The 18,318-nt window shown below is 34.3% G+C and overlaps 1 protein-coding gene across 3 annotated transcripts in view; it reads left to right on the top strand.

The window, feature by feature from the left end:
• Positions 1 to 18,318, top strand: part of LOC103251211 (catenin alpha-2) — a 120,015-nt gene that overhangs the window by 65,281 nt on the left and 36,416 nt on the right. For 2 of the 3 annotated variants that reach the window (XM_008049806.1, XM_021708444.1), the window contains exons 7-8: positions 4,209 to 4,314; positions 8,768 to 8,902. In XM_008049806.1, the coding sequence (XP_008047997.1) occupies positions 4,209 to 4,314; positions 8,768 to 8,902 (241 nt within the window). The remainder of the gene's footprint in view (positions 1 to 4,208; positions 4,315 to 8,767; positions 8,903 to 18,318) is intronic. The other variant, XM_021708445.1, reaches the window with a different exon arrangement.

Genomic DNA, 18,318 nt, shown 5'->3' with positions numbered 1-18,318 from the left:
TGAATAAATAAATATTAGCACTTAAAATACTAAGTAGATCTGCAGAAAAATACACAAATATCCAACTTTAGTTTTTGTAAAGTAGCTTGTACAACCATCACCCAGCTCAAGAATGCCTCATATATCTCTTCTACAGCACAATTCTCTTCCTTACATCTAGGTGTAACTACCACTTTGAATTTTTGCAGAGATGTGCTGATTGTCTAGGGGGATAAAAGCTTTGATTTTTCTAGTATTTGCTGATTTCCATAGAATAACTACTCCCATCATGGCAGATTTTCAGCTACCAACATGTCAACTGGCTCACCAAATTCCTGAAGATTTAACAGTGAGCTCTTGTACCTATGAACCTATTTCAGCAGGCAGGTGTCATTTCCTTCACTGTGGTTTTTCTTTTCTTTTCTTTTTTTAAAAACAAAAAACAAACAAGTTTACTACCTAGGTAAGCATCCTTAAATAATTTTGCCTTAGCCGCTTCTACAATATTGGTGTGTTATATAATGAAATTCTGTTCAAACTTTTTCTTCCTTTCCTATATAATGGAAGAGTTTAAGTAGCATTGAGATTATCTTCTCTTTAAAGATTTAATTAATTCCCCTAAGAAACTAGAAATCTAGATTTACTGATTTTATTTTTGCAGTGGGGGATGACGTCTCTCTGGGATGATCTGACAGCTCTATTTATTTCCTCCATGGAAATCAGACTGCTTAGATTTTTCCAAAACTGCCTTTCTGGTCAGGTTTGATAAATTATACTTTTCTTGAAAGTTATTTCATCCAAGTTTTCAGATTTATTTACATATTTTGAGGAAAATAGCTTTGTAATACATTATATTTTCAGTTTTCTAAGATTATTACACTCTTACCTTTTTCACTTTTGAATATTTGTTTTCTCCTTTTTTTCTTGATAGCTTTATAAGGATATTTTCTCTATCAGTTTTTTAAAAATTTTTGTTTGGAGCAGGTTTTAGGATTTATTTATTAGTTCCAGTGTTTTGTGTTTTGGGGCCCATTTATCTCTTCATGTAATTTTTTCTTAGTTTTTTTCTGCCTCTTCTTTTGAGTTCTTGAGCCAGATACTCATATAATGTTTTTGTTATTTCTTGCTAATTGATATAGGCAGTTAAGTCTATTTCTTTTTCTCTGAATACATTAATTTAACTGTGCACTTAAGAATGAAGCATAAGTAGCAAGAAGTGTACTACATTGTGATTCAAGACATACAGGTTTTCTCTGTATGTAGTAGTATTGTTTGAGTGTGTCTTAATCTTCCTACTTGGGTTCAGTGTCTCCAACTAGAAAATGAGGAAATATTTGATCTTAAAATTTCTATTCTGCTCTCTAATTTCATGATGTACACCCTCATACCCAGGTTGTGACTCTAAAAATTTGAATTGAATCTACAGCATGAACTCTAAAGTCTCAAACTTCTTTTTTTTCATAACCATATACTAGGAAGTCTAAGGACTATACTTCAATGTAATCAGAAAGACATGGCAGCTTTGTATGCCTTGGCTATAAGATGGGGCCTTGAGCCTTAAGCAGATTCAGGGTCTATATGGACATTCTTTCCTTGGTACATTCTGTCAGACTCAATCACCCGTTGAAAGTTATTATGTAAGGTTCATGAGGAAGCACATTCTCAGAGCTTTTGAAATTTTTGAAATAAACAAAGACATGATTGTTAGCAATGAAAAATCAAGCAGAGGGCAGCTTTTATTGAATAGATCAAGATGAAGCTACAACAAATATTGTGTCAGACTAAAACGGCAGAAAATAGATTTTCTAAGGTTTGGTAGTTTAGAGAAATACGTAATAATGAGAACATTATTAAACACTGACATTCTGCATTCAAACTTTCTTTAAAATTTTTTTAAATAAAATTTATTTAGAGCTAATTAAAAAATTGTTAGAAAATAAAAGCCACATTGTCACAGAATCTTTAACTCATCAATATTACATAAAATTCATGTGTGAAATTACTGTCCATATTTAAAAAATCTAAATGGCAATCAATCTGTTTTGTGAAAAGAGTTAATATCACTAAAGTGTAATACCTCAAGTTTTGAGTCTCTCTGTGTATGTATTTAAACATTAATATGAACCCAGTATATTTTACTTTTAGTTACTATGGAAAAATATCAGAAGGAGAATTAGGAGCAAAACAGAACAAATGTATCTCATTTACATTTCTTTACCTAAAGACATTTCAAGTCTTTCATTTTATAAAATGTTATTATGTAACAATGGTGATCATCGACTGCTCTGTATAACCCTATGCACTCCAAATAAATAGTTCTGAATAGTTTTTCTCTACATCTTGTAACATTTCTAACTATAGAAATGTAATCTTGTAGCCTTAAAAATGCATTGATTTTTAGATGCACATAAGGAGACCAGTATAAGAAACAATCTTGAAAAAAAAGGGCTAAACATATTTAATCTATTTTTTACTTGCCTCTGAAGAAAAGGGAAAGTTATATATTGCATGCTACATTTTGTTTAAAGATTTATGATACAGTATAATTTTCTTTTTCCTTTATAATAAATATTTAAAAGCCATATAATGCTAAACAGTTTACCTAAGTGCAAACTTATGTGAAAATATTAGGGCGATGGTTTAGAAGCAGAAAAGCATTTACTGTCACACAGTGTTTTGTGTTTTTCTTTATAAATTAGTGTAGAAGCACACAGCCAATGAAATTGTGAAATTTTGATACTTTGGAAATTCTGACCCGTTGCCAATTATATGCAAGATCTAATTGCTTCTTGAAGTGCCAGACTGGACTTAAAAAGTTAAATAATGTAACATAAACATGCTAGACATGGCATGGAAGACAATGTGTGTGCATCGATTTTGGATAGACTCAGCTTAAAATTTTGTATTTTTCACTTCAGATCGGTATAAAATTGCATAAGTGAATTGATCATTTGAGGCCCACTTTCTTCTTCTCTAAAATGAGAATGATAATAATGACATGCTAGAGTTGTTATAAGGTAATAATGAGGTAGTATGTCCATGAGGTGTATGGGAAGCATTTATAAATTAAATTTTCATTGCCCTTAAGTAATCATCTTTTATAATAACCTGCACTTTAAAATATGGAAATTAATGTAAAGCATAAAATGTGAACACACTCACAAACTATGGGAAAATATTCCCTGAAATGCATGGAAATAGAGTGGACTATCACCATAGAAACTGGAGTGAACAGCATAGAAGTGTTCCCTTTTCACCACATCCTCTCCAGCATCTGTTATTTTTTGAGTTATTGATGGTGAGCCATTTTGACTGGAGTTAGGTGGTATCTCAGTGTAGTTTTAATTTGCATCTCCTTGATGACTAATGAAGCTGAACATTTTTTCATGGATCTGTTGGCTGCTCATGTGTCTTCTTTTGAGAAGTATCTATTCATATCTTTTGCCCACTTAGTAATGGGACAGCTTTTTGTTTTTGTTTTTCCTGCATGTTTGAGTTCCTTGTAGATCCTTGATATTAGGCCTTTGTCAGACATGGAGTTGGCAAATATTTTCCCCAGTCTGTGGGCTGTCTCCCTGCTCTCTTGATGGTTTCTTACGTAGCCATTAAGAAGAACAAAATCATGGATTTCACAGCAATCTGGATGGAATTAGAGTTTATAATACTGAGTGGTCTTTCACAGAAACAAAGATCTGAGTACCACATGTTCTCAAGTGAACCTTAAACAACTACCACAATACCATAAGAAAAGGATTGACAGTAACAGGAAACTATGTGGGGGGGAAGGTGGGCAGGGAGTTGGGATTAACGGTAGCTCCATTTCTGCCTGGGGAAGGTGGGGCACACCTCATCAACAAGGGTACCCGCACAATCAATATTTGTATACTTAACCCTTAATTGTACCTCGCAATTTTTTTTTAAATCACATTATGGACTTCATAGATACAGTTGCACTGGTATCCCAAGGCTCTTACATCAGCAAATTTGGCCTACTGGCTGTATTGTTGTAATTTCTACAACTACCGTATTGTAGTAATAACAATAATAAAAGACAAATCACAAAAAAAAGAAAAAGAAATTGGAGTGAATCAAGAACACATTCAAAAGTCCACTACTGTGGTCAGCAGCACATCAAATACAAAGCTAGAGTCCTGGAGAAAGGAGGTGGTAGGTTTGTCTGTTTCCTATCATTAAGGAGATTTCTAATGATGCCATATATGTTGTTGCAGAGGCAAAGGCCCATTGAAAAACACATCTGATGTCATTAATGCTGCCAAGAAAATTGCTGAAGCAGGTTCTCGAATGGACAAATTAGCCCGCGCTGTGGCTGATCAGGTAATGCAAAAGGAAGAGTGGGCATGTGCTGAGTGGAATCATTAATTAGTACTTGGGTTCTGTAATTGGTTTTATGCACCCTATAAAATGCCTCGGAAGAATGAATCAGAGTGGAGCATCACTAACATTGTGCAAACTAGCCTTTGACTCTGCTGACACAGTTCGTGGTGAAAGTAGATTCAGCTCAGGAGAGATTTCTAAGGCTCATGACCAAAATTTCTTAAGAAAAGCCCTGCAACTTAGAAGACATTATCCCCCAAAGAGTCATGGATTTTTCCTAGTTGCCCCTATTTCAGAGACTCATATCTAATATTCTTTTTTGGTTTGTTTCATGGTGCTTATCACATTTTAAAAAAATTGTTTTATTGCTGGTTTTGCATGTTTTTCTATTGTCCCCACGAAATTTTAGGTTGCACATCTTAACTGACTGAATGAAAGAGGGAATATGAAAGGAAACAGCCTGCCTTGTAGACAAGGAACTACATTAGCAGATTTTTAGAGGTGAAAAGGGTGTCATAATTCCATGGCTTGTGTAAGAAGAGAGAGGCAAGGACTCCAACCTGTGTAGAATGTGAACAGGGCACGTGGAGATGTAAAGGCAGATAGGCAGGCAGGGGAATCTAGGGTAGCATCATGTTTCTGAATGTGCAATAAGAAAGCAGAACTCTACTTCTTGTTTTTAAAAATGGGTCTCACTTTAATGATGTTCCTCATAATTCATCCTAATTTGTGATGGTACATAAGTGAGATTAATTCACATGATCAAGAACTTTCAGATTTCAGCTTTATCTTAAATCAGATTCAAAGGCATCAAAGATAAATGAAATAAACTGAATGCATCTTATTCTCTTAAGCCAAACTAGCCTACACTTTAAAATAGTTCTCAATCTCACCTTGAATATTTGAGTCTATTTCCACCTTCTCATTTTATTTGGCTTGAACAGGAACTCTAAAATCCAGTTCTAAATGTCTTGTTATACTAATGTTCCATTTCTAGTAAGGATACATAAAGTAATAGACTTTCCCAGATAACTGATGATTAGCTTTTGAGCAACAGTAGTTCGCAGTTTGAACCATTTCAGATGGAATGTATCTTAAAATATAAAATAAATTTCTGAAAAAATATTGCATATGCTATTATTTACAAGAATATGATTTTGCTTAGTAGACTATAGTACAGTAATGCACTCTGAGTATACTGAAAACCACTGAATTGCTTTCTTCTTCATAGATGGTCCTGGTCTTCTATGACTTTTTGAGCCTTTATATCGCTTATTATAGTTTTCTTTCCTCATTCCTTAATATTACGTTGTCCCTCTAAACACTTGCTGCTTTCAAGTTGATACCAATTTTACTCATTTTGTAAAGGCTAAGAGAAGTTCCAGGTGATTAAACTATTAAGATTACACTTAAAATAAGAGACAACCAATTCTCATTTTAATTGTATTTACATACTAAGGGGAACCAAAAAGCCTCCAAATTTATTAAGAATTAAAAATTGTGTATTTATTTGTACATATTTAAACTTTAGTCACCTTCAGAGTACTCTCTGTTTGAGGCAGTACACCTGTTGAGACACGTTCCCATTGCTCAAAACAGTTTTTGAACTTGTCGATTTTGATGCCTTTTAGTGCTGCTGCCGTTCTTTTGTTTCACCTCTTCTATGTGGCAAAACATTTCCATTCGAAGACTTTTTTCAAGGAGAAACAAACAAACCAACAAAAATGTCGCTGGGGATGAGATCAGGTGAATAGAAAGGGTGGGCCATAGGGATTATGCTTTTTTTGGTCAAAAACTGCTGAACACTCAGCATGGTGTGGGCAGGTGCTTGTCATGGTGAAAGAACCAGTCATCTATTTGCCATAACTTAGGATGATTTTTTTCTGCAAATCATGATGCAATCTTCTCAAAACTTCCAGTTAAAAACTTTGGTTGACTGTTTGATTCAAGTAACAAATTCTGAGTATTTTACAAGGGACCTGCCCTCCAAAAGAAAATACAGTTTTGGGGGGGTTCCCCCTTGTATATGATAGCTAATCTAATTGATTGCTTTAACTTACTTTTGAATTTCTGAGAAACACTTGTTCATTGTGATAACTCATTAAGTATTACCATAATTTTTAGAGCCTCTCACAATTTGTGGAAGTTGAGGACCAAACCATTGCTACTAGTAATTTTAGAGCAAAATCAATATACAGGCTTCACAGCATACGCTGAGATTTTTCTGCAGAGTTCTAGTATTCCAGAAGGATCATATAAAAGAGGAGACAACAAACCTCCTCGAAAACACACATATAAAAAAAGAAATTACCACTCAGGAAAGAAGAACACATTATTTTTCTGCAGTCATTGAGAAGAGTTGAGATGTGTGGAGTGACTAGAAACTGGCCACCCATCAATTTGTTAGGAAAGACTTCTTTCTGGAAATGAAAATAAATAAATTTGAGTGGATTTTCCATTATACTTTGGATCTCAATGTCTAGAAGTATATCTTAATATATTTAGGATCCTCAAATTCAATAGTTTTGACTGTGAGTCTTGTTTTGATTTTATGTTTTTAGATCTTTATTTCCAACAATCAAGCTACATAAGGAATAGGCTGAAACATTTTTGATATGTGGAAAGCATAACACACACACACACACACACACACACACACACACACACACACACACACACACACCCACCCCAGGATTCTAGATTTATTTTGAGACTAAGTGACAGAGTATTTAATCTATTTAATGGTGACTTAAAATAAAGAGATGAAGCTTAAACCCAACCTTTTCTTTGTGGCATTGTTATATTGTCATTAGCTGTGAAATAACTTGCAATTTCTGTTAATATTTTTTCTGACTAGGACATTTTTTAAATCAAATTCTGTATCTAGTTCTGTGGTATAGGAGTTATTTTTCTTGATCTGTCGTGCCTTTTTATGTATTTTAATGACTTCAGTTTAAATAATAGAACAGAATGAGCATTACCAAGGAAAGGATTGGTTGCATTTATTTTGCCTAAAACTATTTTTATGAAGATTTGAGATATGCATGCAATATAAACTTTTTACGGACTATTGCATTTTTAATTACTGTTCCATTGAGATAGAACTCTCAGTTTAATTCGCTGCAAGGTATTTGTATCGAAAGTCTTCTCATCCCTCTGGGGAGATATCATTTTAAAGTTAATTCCTTTCAGTATATGGGTCTCTGGTGTAGGATAAATATTATAGTATTAAGTACTTGTAGGAAGCTAAAAACAGTCTCTGTGGAATTCTTTCTTGATAAATGCAGTTAGTGAAAAAAAATACCACAATGGAAAATGTTATATACAAAAAGACCCCTTTATTATTTATTCAATAAATGGTTACGTCAAACCACTAACTTTACAATTTTGAAACAAGAATTTCCTTTCTCGAGCTTGAGGGAAACTTAGCTCAGAGTCTTTCTCCCATATTCTAATTCTACATAAGTTTTGGCTGTAGGCACTTATTTCTTATAGTATTTCATCAAGGATCTGGTGCTTTTATGTCCTTTTTGTGGCAAATTGAGTCAGAATAATTAAATGGGCTGGAAGTAGGTCAAGCTGAACCTTTGATAGTAATGGTGACATACAGGTATTTCAATTACTCGGTAGCCTTTGGTATTGAAGTCTCAGAAATGTTTTAGCAAGTTGTGTAAATATTTATGGGAGTGATTAGCTAAGTTCAGTGTGTACTTGATTTGACACCTACCCAAGTTTAGTCACTGAAAGAATTCCAACTCTAGTCAGAGTTGACTCTGGTACATTGATTGAGGTTACTGTTGCGACTGTCATGAATTTATTTCAACTGGCTTCAAATTTATTTCATTGAATCTAATTTTCTTAACAGTGGTCATGAACCATTTCAGAGTCTCTCATTTAGAGGAAGTTTATTATGTTTCTAAAGTTTTGATAAATGTGAAAATCCAAAAGAGTAATAGACTTCTTTTTTTAAAAAGTGAATAATGCACCTCTCAGAACATCAAAGGAAACATTTTTTTTCCTGACTAATTGCATTGAAACTCTCCCCCATGCTATTTGCCACACAGAGTGATTTATTTTTCGCACCCATCGCTTTATTTCTCTGCATTAAAATAACGTTTCACAGAGTCAAAGTTGAAGAAAACTGTACAATGTTTCATTTCCTTAACAGTTTTGAAGACCACAGGTGAAAACACTCATAAATTTGCACAGAAGTCCCACTAGGACTTTCTGGAAGATCTTCAGTATTCTCTTTATAAAATCTTATCAAGCTGGAGCTAACCATTCGAGACAATTGGCTGAGGCCTTTCTAAAATGTCCCGTGAAAAAATTAAGTTAAATGAATGTAATTAAGGTATATAATGCCGAAACCTTTTCTTCCTGCAGCTTTTATATGGCAAATGTTCGAAACTGAAGAGAACTTACTAATTGAGATCATTCTTTTAATGTTTTATAGTGTCCTGATTCAGCATGTAAGCAGGATTTATTAGCCTACCTTCAACGGATTGCCTTGTATTGCCATCAGCTTAATATCTGCAGCAAGGTGAAGGCAGAGGTTCAGAATCTGGGAGGAGAGCTCATTGTGTCAGGGGTAAGCCGGGACTTGGGCACCACAATATAAAGTTCCCACTGTTGTAATTCCAAGGCAAGCATTCTTGGCAACAGTTCTGCTAAAAACACCAAACTACAGTGATTCATAGGGAGGTTTTTAAAAATAAACGTTATCACCATTATTCCAGACCTAACAATAACTCACAAAGAGCAATTTGATTTTTCCAATTACCCCGTGTTTATACTAGCCTTGTAAAATCTCCATTCTTCACAAGAAAACTAATTTCCTAGTCTGGAAACTCATTGCCAAGCTTTGGCTATTATAATTATTTGGGGCTTTTGTATATTTACTCATTGTGAGTCTACTTCCCTTTGTTAGTCCTAGTAATTTTCATTCTCTGTTCAGGAGCCAGCCTCTCTATGTGTGGATTGTGTTCACATGTTAGAGATGATGAAAACAATAGGAATTCATTCATCAGGTTCCAATGCATACTAGGTTATCAGTAACCTTTGAAAGCCAGAAGATGTTTGAATTTAATACAGGTTGATGTGCTGTTGCCAAAAACTAACATAGTTGTCAAACACTAACAATTATATATTCTTTGCTTAGTCACTCCAGTGTTTCCTTTCTCATGAAAATATAATAATCTAGTTCATTTTCATCAAATGCATAGAAATAAGTTCAATGAATATTGTAGAAGAATCACAATTTCTTGGCAAGATTTCCAAATGTATGTGTTGAGGTTCTTCACCTTGGCTTCTCTCCCCTTGGCCCCTTTCTCTCAACACAGGGTACCATTTGTTGTAAATTATTTGCAAGTCCAGAAGCGTGGCTCTGCCACCATAGTTCTTTTCCCAGTCAGCCATCATGCTGCCATTTTAAGGGTCGAATATCCAGGAACATTTATCAACGTGGTGAACACCTTGTGAAAATCATGCTGGTCACTGAGCTCAATCCTTCCCGAAGTCATTTTTGGAAATTTAGAAGTTTGACCAGTTGACAAAAATCATTTCTGAGCCCAAATGTTTTTAGTTCCTCTATTGTTTGACTTGCAGAAAATGTATCTGGGAAAAGAGCTGATCTGGCTTGCATAGAGACACCATCTGGAAAGCCTGTTCCATGCAGTCCCACCTAGAGTCCGAACAATTGGCTATTTTGTGCCTCTTCCCAAAGCACTCTTTGCATTTCCAAAACGATCCCGCTTCAACATTCTTCAATAACCAAGAGCAATCGTCTTGAACTATGTCCTTTCTGCCAAGCTGGTGATTACCAAGATTCTCTTGCCAAGACGTGATCAAAACATTGCATCTCCCTTGCTTTCTTTCTTATCTTCCGCCTTGATGGTAGAGTTTCCCATACCACTCAGCTTTCATGTCCATCTGTATTTAGCCCCTGTGGAACTGAGTGCTTTTTGTTCGGCTTGCCTTGTGTGCTTCCATTTGTTACTTTCCGAATCTTATTATTTACATGGATGCGCAAAGCATCTTTGCGGATCTCAGACTTCACAATCTCATCTGGGCAATTTTTACTGGCAGAGCGGCTCTGCATCATCCTCTCAGTACTCATTGTTTGTCACTGCTTCCAGAGCTTCATTTCCATTGTCTTTTCCTCATTTAGATGTAGTCCAAACCATCACTGGCTTTTATCACTTGCACTGTTGGCTTTTGCAGAGGTGTTTGAGATTGAGAACACCATCGAGAAGCCTGTTTCTTTCTTTGAGTCTTGTTGGCAAAGTCCATAAATCCTTGCATGGGAGAAGGCTTCTTTTAGAGGAATGTTGTACAACTTTGTAATGATTCTGAGTCAAATGCATTATAAAAGTTTGCTCTATATTGCTCAGTCATGGACCTGCTCGTGGCTTTCTCATAATTTTTTCCAAGCTTGATTGCTGTATGGTGCCACACCCACATCTGTAGTCTGCTGTCTTTGCCACTTCTGCCTCCATTTTATTTCTCATCCTCCTGTAGTGATGACCAATGGAGAAAAAAAAGATGTATATTTATAGTGCAAAATAGCCACAAATGACAGTCTTCAAAGTTCTGAAAGAGTCAAGAATGTGAGACCCCATACACACAAACTTGCAACGATTTTGCCAAGAAAGTTCCACTTATTTTGTCATACAGCATGAGAAAGCTGCTTTTTCAGGAGAAGCCATTGTAGTTTAATTTGCCATCAAAAAACAAATACTTGAAACTTCCTTCCTTTTTCCCTGTGTGTTTATACACATAGGATTCAAAGCTATGGCTTCTCTGAAATATATGAAAGCCCCCAGGAAAGTTATATTTGTAAGAAGTTACAATCTCTACCAAAACAGAAGATATTTGGACAGATTACTTTCATTTTGCCAAGAAAAAATGATTTGGATTTCAAAACGGAGAGCCGTGTTTTTAGTCTTATGCTGGCATGATGAACATATGTTAAGCAAAATGCACAATGATGTCCCGTGTCAGCGTGTTTATGTTTTGTGTGATTCTATGTTTACAAATTGAGAAAGGCCTCTCGTGTTGTGTCTGCTGTTGGCTTGAGAGGTAGGTGAGGAAAACTTAACAGGTCATGAAAGAGAAGAGGGCAGAACCTTTCCATGAGTCGTGACTGGGAACTAGATAAATAAAACCATCCAGGATGTGTGTCAGTGTATGCTCATTCATTCATCTGCTGTCTAGAAACACCATTATTTTTCTGGCTGCCAAGAAACTTTTAAAAATCATTGGCTTAAACCTTTCTCAGGAACCTAGGGGTGTCATTGTTATTAAATCTCAAAGTAGAAGATGAATTTGTGAGCCAATCCAGCACAACTAGTTACTAAGTAATGCAAAAGAAAGCAAAACATTTAGCTGTAGTGGAATGATAGAAAGGTTCACATGAAAGTAGAGGAAACTAAGTTTCAAATTTTTAATCAGTTAGAATATAAACTGGCTTTATTTTTTGCTTAGATTAGTGTGTTTACTTAAAGTCCTAAAGACTATTTACACGAAGAAAATAAAGAGAAGGAAGGAGAGAGGGTAAAAGGAAAGAAGCATGAAGGAAGAAGGTAAAGAGAAAAGACAAAAAAAGAGATTACCCATAAGCGTATCACAAATTAGTGCAGGTAATGTCCTTTAAATGTGACAGCATTATTATGGAATAAAGTTGAGCCAGATCTTTAAAACATTCTGTAAATACTATTTTGGATACAAATAAGTTCTAATGCCATAATATGAGAATTGCCTATTTGTTTAATTATCATATTTTGGACTAAATTTTATTCACTAGGTTTCGGAAGATTTAATGGGCGCTTTTAAAGTAAAAAATGAAAATGTACACATGGATCTGGGGAAATAAAATTCATTCCATGACCTTTGATATTTTTGACTTCCCAAAGATTTATACTTTGTGTATTATACTGATTAAGATTAGAAACGTTAATGTGGGATTTTATAGTTATGCATAATGAACATCAACCATTCTGATAAAACGAATAAGGCTCACCTAAACTTTTTTTAAAAGTTCAAATATAATAGAAACCCATTATCACAATACAGCCAAAACACAAGAGCAATAATCCTGCTAGAACAGCAATTTGCTGTTCAAGTCAGAGATAGAAAGACTCGGATATAACTTACAGCTGACTCCACACACAAAAAAATGGTACACATTTTAATGGATTTTATTACATATAAATGTTTGTATTTATATTAGCAAAATATTTGAACAGAGTTTGGAGGTGGGGAATGCTAGTTGCCTAAGTTCAGGCTGATGGAATGGAGGCATGACCTATTTCTGAGGGACTGAGAAGCTTACACTAATAGGCACTTGCCATGTGCATCTCTCCTGTCCAAATTCGAATCCCTCTCACATGAGTTTTGGAGAGAGGTTTGACAAGGTGAGCAAGTCTAATTGGTGACCCTGGATTTGAATTGGTAAGGAGAAAATTGGAGAATATGGGTCAATTACATCCATTCTTATTGCCTGTGTTTTATATTATTTTTTTAAAAGTGTACTCTAATTAAATTCAGCATGACTATTGATGGTTATAGATGAATACATTCCTAAAAATACTAGAAACTTATAATATTCAAATCGACCCTACCTGACACTGGCATATAATTAAAAACGCATACGTGTGCATGCACACACACACACACTCTCTCTCTCTCTCTCTCTCTCTCTCTCTCTCTCTCTCTCTCACTCTCTCTCACACACACTCACACACCCCAATGACACCTGATTTGACTTTTACTTTTATGCCCTCAATAAGCAGTGTAGACAAGTAGCTAAGAACTGAACTGAATGAATGGTTGATAGTTGTGAACTATCTATCTGATCGAATGTAATTTAGGGAAATAAAATATGGGATATATTTGTGCAATGATATATATATATATATGTATATATAGTTTGGTAAGATGAGAATTAAATTTTACTTGAACAGTTATATATTCCTTTTTTTTTTTAATGTCGGTATTTTGTAATAGGATAAAACAGCCATAAAAATCAAGCATTGCATCCAATTGTGCAGATCTGTATATTAAGCAAACCTTTCTGTGGAGTCTTTTTTATACTTTCTGATTCTGTCAATAGTCAATTTTTACTTATCTTCACTGATCAAAGTATAACAGTAATAGAAAAATCTAAATTGCTAGCTATGTCAGTTTGGGTTTGGAATGCATGTCTGTGCTTTGTTTGAACAAAAGAGTATGTGTTCAAGGAGGTTATGAACATTCAAAAAGATTTTATCCAGACCTGCCAGGTTTGAAGGACCTTTCCTGATGTAGCAAGTACCCAGATCTAGAGAAGAGGACAAAGCAAACTTCACATGACAAATCTGGATGTAGACATAACTGAGATACTCTGTGGCTGTAAGAAAACGAAATGGGTATTTATCATTTCCAGAATGGCAGGGGTTCTTAGCACACACTTTTCTGGTAAGATGGGTTGTTGCATGATTCTACCTTTTCCCAAAAGCCTACGTCCCCCAATCTGTTATGATATTAAAACTATAACCACTTACATTCGAAGTCTTGCATTAAAGCCAGTACATATGGTCATTGATTTTTGCATAACCCAAATTATACAAACCTTCAGAGATAAATAACCTTTAAGTGGATTTTCAGTGAAAATTCATTCTCCCAGGGTTATAAAAGTAACATTTAACCAATTCAAGGCTATTGTTTTTGGAAGAAAAGGGAAGCTCGTAGGAATTTCAATAAACAATATAAAAATTGCCTTGAGTACAAGGCAACATTGGAAGTTTGGTGTCCAAACTTCCATATATACTGTTTTTGAATTCAAACAGGGGTGGGCAAATGAGACTGGTACACTACACCACCATAAGCAGAGGCTCTTCAGTTATGTTCTCTGTGATGGTGACCCTTAAATTACCAGTATAATCAACTATGTCCATTGGGAAAAAAAAATCAGTTATTCGTTGATAGAATAAAACCAGTTGATTATCTTACTGAGTTGGCTTATGCAAGAAAGTTCCCTATGTTCTAATGCATTCATTTTAGAACAATACAACAGCTTCTTTTGTGGCAAAGCTAGAAGGTGGACCAAGTAAATAATTCTTTTTACCTTAACTGGAGACATGAATTTACCTCACTTTGATTACTCGGTGGATTGATTTGATTTTGTCACTTGAACCTATGGGCTGAGGAGTTATTTCTATTTTAGTTTGGGGGCATTGTTGCTTACAAAAGTAGAAAGGGCTAGTGGCTTTAAGAAGAATATCTCTGCCCTAGAGAGATCAATGCCATTATTTGTCATTCAGTCAATGAACTTTAATTCCTTTGGGTCTTAGATAATTTTCCAGTTTTGAGAGTCTCTAATTAAAGAGAGAAGGTAAATAATTGACCCTAATCTATTGTCAGTTAACGCTTTAGATTTCAGTTAATATTCTGAGATTATTTGGCTGCCAATTAACTGTAATACTTTCTGAAAACATGGGAATTGGACACTTGGAAGGAACCTGGATGAGGGGAGAAAATTACATATTTAGTTAGTCTTCTGTGCCACAGGTTCTGTATTTGAGAATTCAACTAACCTCAGATGAAAAACACTTGGGAAAAAATATAAATAACAGTACAACAATAAATGTACACATAAAACACAATCTAGTATTAACACCAATTTACATAACATTACATTGTATTAGTTATAAGTGATTCAGAGATGACTTAAAGCTTATGGCAGGACTATATAAGTTATATGAAAATACTAAACCATTTTATATCAGAGACTTAAACATCCATGGATTTTGGCATCTACTGGCGTCCTAGAATTGATCTTCCATAGGTACTAAGGGAAGTCTTGAGATATCTGTGAAAACCAGGCAAACCTATTTAAGAAGTACTGTTTTATGGTTGCCAGGTGTTTAGGGAAAGAAAAGAAGTGTTAAATATGTTAAGTACAGGCATTTGTTTTAGGGTACTGAACCTATTCTGTACGATATCATAGTGGTAGATACAACGACTCTATATTTGTTAAAAGTCATACATTTACAGCACAAAGGGTGGACCTTATACATAAAAATTTTAAAATCCAATTAGGAAATTGGGTAATCTCATAAAGGAATATAGAATGTGACAAAACAGTCTAACTGTATTATGATTATATGAGACAACCTCACTAAAGAAGTTGGGGGGAAAAGCGTTTACCTAAGTAACTTTGGAAATTAGTGGAGTTTGTAAAATGAAAGCCAAAAGAATCTGTCTGTAAGCATTGCCCTGTAGTTGATAATGGTGTTTACCAAAGAAATACAGATTAGCAATTCTTATACTGCTGTATATGTATAATGAAATTAAACAACGAATTAAACCTATGGCAAAAAGAAATACTATTTTACAAAGTTTCAGTATTAGGCATATTCTGATGTTAGGTACTTGTTCATATGTGATAGTTGTCTAATTTCATTCTAAGATTCTTTTATTTTAAATAAATTTAAAGTATTATTTTGAATAATGTTTCAAATAATGAATGCTCAGAGAAGTGTCTTTGAAGCTACCCTCTCTCAAATTTGGGTTTGTAGGAACAAGCTCAGATGTACTTATTCCCTTACACTGCATAAAATAAAGAGGGGAAGTTAAGTTGTTGCCTGAATAGCTTTATTTAGAAAAAGTATCTGTAAATTCAGTCCCTGTAAACACTTGGATATGACAGAAGTAGTCAAGAAAAAAATTATTTAGAATTGGTTACTTAAATCTACTGTGATTTTTTTCCCTAGTTTTTACTTGCACTCGCCCCAAGAATTCCTAGACATTTAAGGATGTTGAAGAGAAAAGTTAAAATGTAAACAAGTTGGTGTAAGTAAATATAAATAGATAAAAGTGGATGACTATGAAAATTATATACTGAAGATTATCTGGGGATTTTATTGTTGTTTTACATATATTTCCATAACCATAGATGGTTAACAATAAAGAAAATAAAGAGTTCCTGTAGTAAAACTGAGACAGGATTTTTATTTTTTATTATAAAGATGTGGGGTACGTTTCAGGGTTAGATATACAAACGTTGATCAGGATTTTTTAAATTCAGTATTGGATTTGATATTTGGATAACACTATTTTTATTTCTTTAAAAAAAACAATGTTTCTCTAAGTTGTTCCTAACTTCTAGTGACAAACTAATAATCAAGGCTTCAAAGAGTTGCATAATTTCTTCACAAAATAATATTTCCTGATGCATTGAATTCAACATTTCTATTGCATCCCTACTATGTGAAAGGCACAGTGATGAATGTTGGTTGAGTTGGAGCAGTTAAAGTCTCTTTATCTCTAATACCAAATAATTTCCATAAATGGATACTTTTTTGTAAACTGTGTTTTTATGAGACTGTGTATTCTATGTGTATATTTTTCCACTTAGTTTCTCAACTTACTGAAATGTTCAGGGTTTTCAACTAGAATAGCAGGGTATCTGTTGATGGCTATCTCTGTGCATTCATTGTTTTCTATATTCTAGAAATAAAAGTGTGTTTAACTTATTGTTGTCCACATTCTGTCCCTACAGATTATTTTGTCAAGTGCTTTCTCCAACCTAATTTAAATGATTTATAATATATGGCCTTGAGTACAGCCCTTAGAAGAGAAATATGTACCACATTATGGCCCACTTATCTTATAAATAGGAGACGCTTCCGGATGGGCAATGTAGAGTTTTCTTCATTCAGATTTCTTTTACTGCTTCAGAACACATTGTCTTACTCTATCTGGAATAGTCATTTTTCTTCTGGGCAATAAATAAATTTCAAATGCTTCATCCTAATTCTATTTTCTTGAAGGCAAGTTTTCTTAATTTAGACTTTTAATCTTTCCTTTCATCATCAATACTATATTTTGTTTTATTACTTTTATCTGAATACCTTCATCTGTGGAGATGCTTTGATGAAATTAAATGATGGTGAAATTAACTGGAACTCTGGCTAGATGATTTGTCAAATCTGTACAATCTGTCTCTTGATCTCTTTCATCCCTTTTGTTGGGCAAATCTATTTTGCAATTGAGAATATCCTGGAGAAGTTACAGCCAACATTGTCTTCTAAGATCCATGTAGTCTTTTCAGCCCAAATTTGTGTATATGACACACTGCCATAAAACAAAATCAAAGCATATCCCTTTATCTAGGAACTCCCAATTCACATCTGCTGCTATCAATATTTATTGAAGTCCCTCTTACTGAGGTATTTCTCTTCAATAATATTTTGGTCAAGTTGTATAAAAACTGCCAGATCATGTCTTCCATGATGCTTTACTTTATCAATGCATCTGCAGGTTATTCTCTTGGAATATTATTCCACTTGACTTTTCTCCATACTCTGTACTAAGTTAAACAACAACAACAAAAATTTACCTCAAACAAACAAACATTTGAAACCAGTCCTACATCTTTCTGATCAGAATAAAAGTATAGCCTTGCTACAATAATGGAGTCTCTTGACTATGGAAATCTTGCAAACACTTTATATCTTATCTTGAAGGACTACTCACCCATTTCTGCAATACCATGGGAAGTATACAGCAAATTTATTGTTAGAGCGGGATGCTATTTTCATGAACAGTGTCAAGAGGCTAGATCCCAAGACCAGAAATGATCTGATCCTGGCATTTCACCCTGTTTCAAAGACAATTTTATCATTTTAACTAATAGCACACTAAAGGCATTATCACAATCAGTCATGCTAAATTCACCTAAAAGGTCAGCACAGTTCACCACTCTGCATCCTTTTGATGCAGCCTAGTTTTGCATTGGGTTCCTGAAGTCATGCCCCATTTCCAAATATACAACAGGTAATTAATAAAAAAAAAATGCCAGTAGATTATAATCTAAATTCAGTTTGTTTTGTTTCAATATTTAAAAAGTGTTTAACTCCATTTTCATTTGAATACCTTAATTTGGGGAAAAGTGTGTCTTCTTTCTTGGATAGTAAACATTTTGTTTATTGGAAGAATGGACAATTGTATCATTAATCTTAATGA

The sequence above is a fragment of the Carlito syrichta genome, unplaced genomic scaffold (genome assembly GCF_000164805.1).
Source record: "Carlito syrichta isolate Samal-C Ts95f unplaced genomic scaffold, Tarsius_syrichta-2.0.1 Scaffold137179, whole genome shotgun sequence".
In the NCBI taxonomy this organism is placed as follows: domain Eukaryota; kingdom Metazoa; phylum Chordata; class Mammalia; order Primates; family Tarsiidae; genus Carlito; species Carlito syrichta.
Note: the sequence above shows the minus strand (reverse complement) of the source record. Positions and strands in the feature narration are given on the sequence as shown.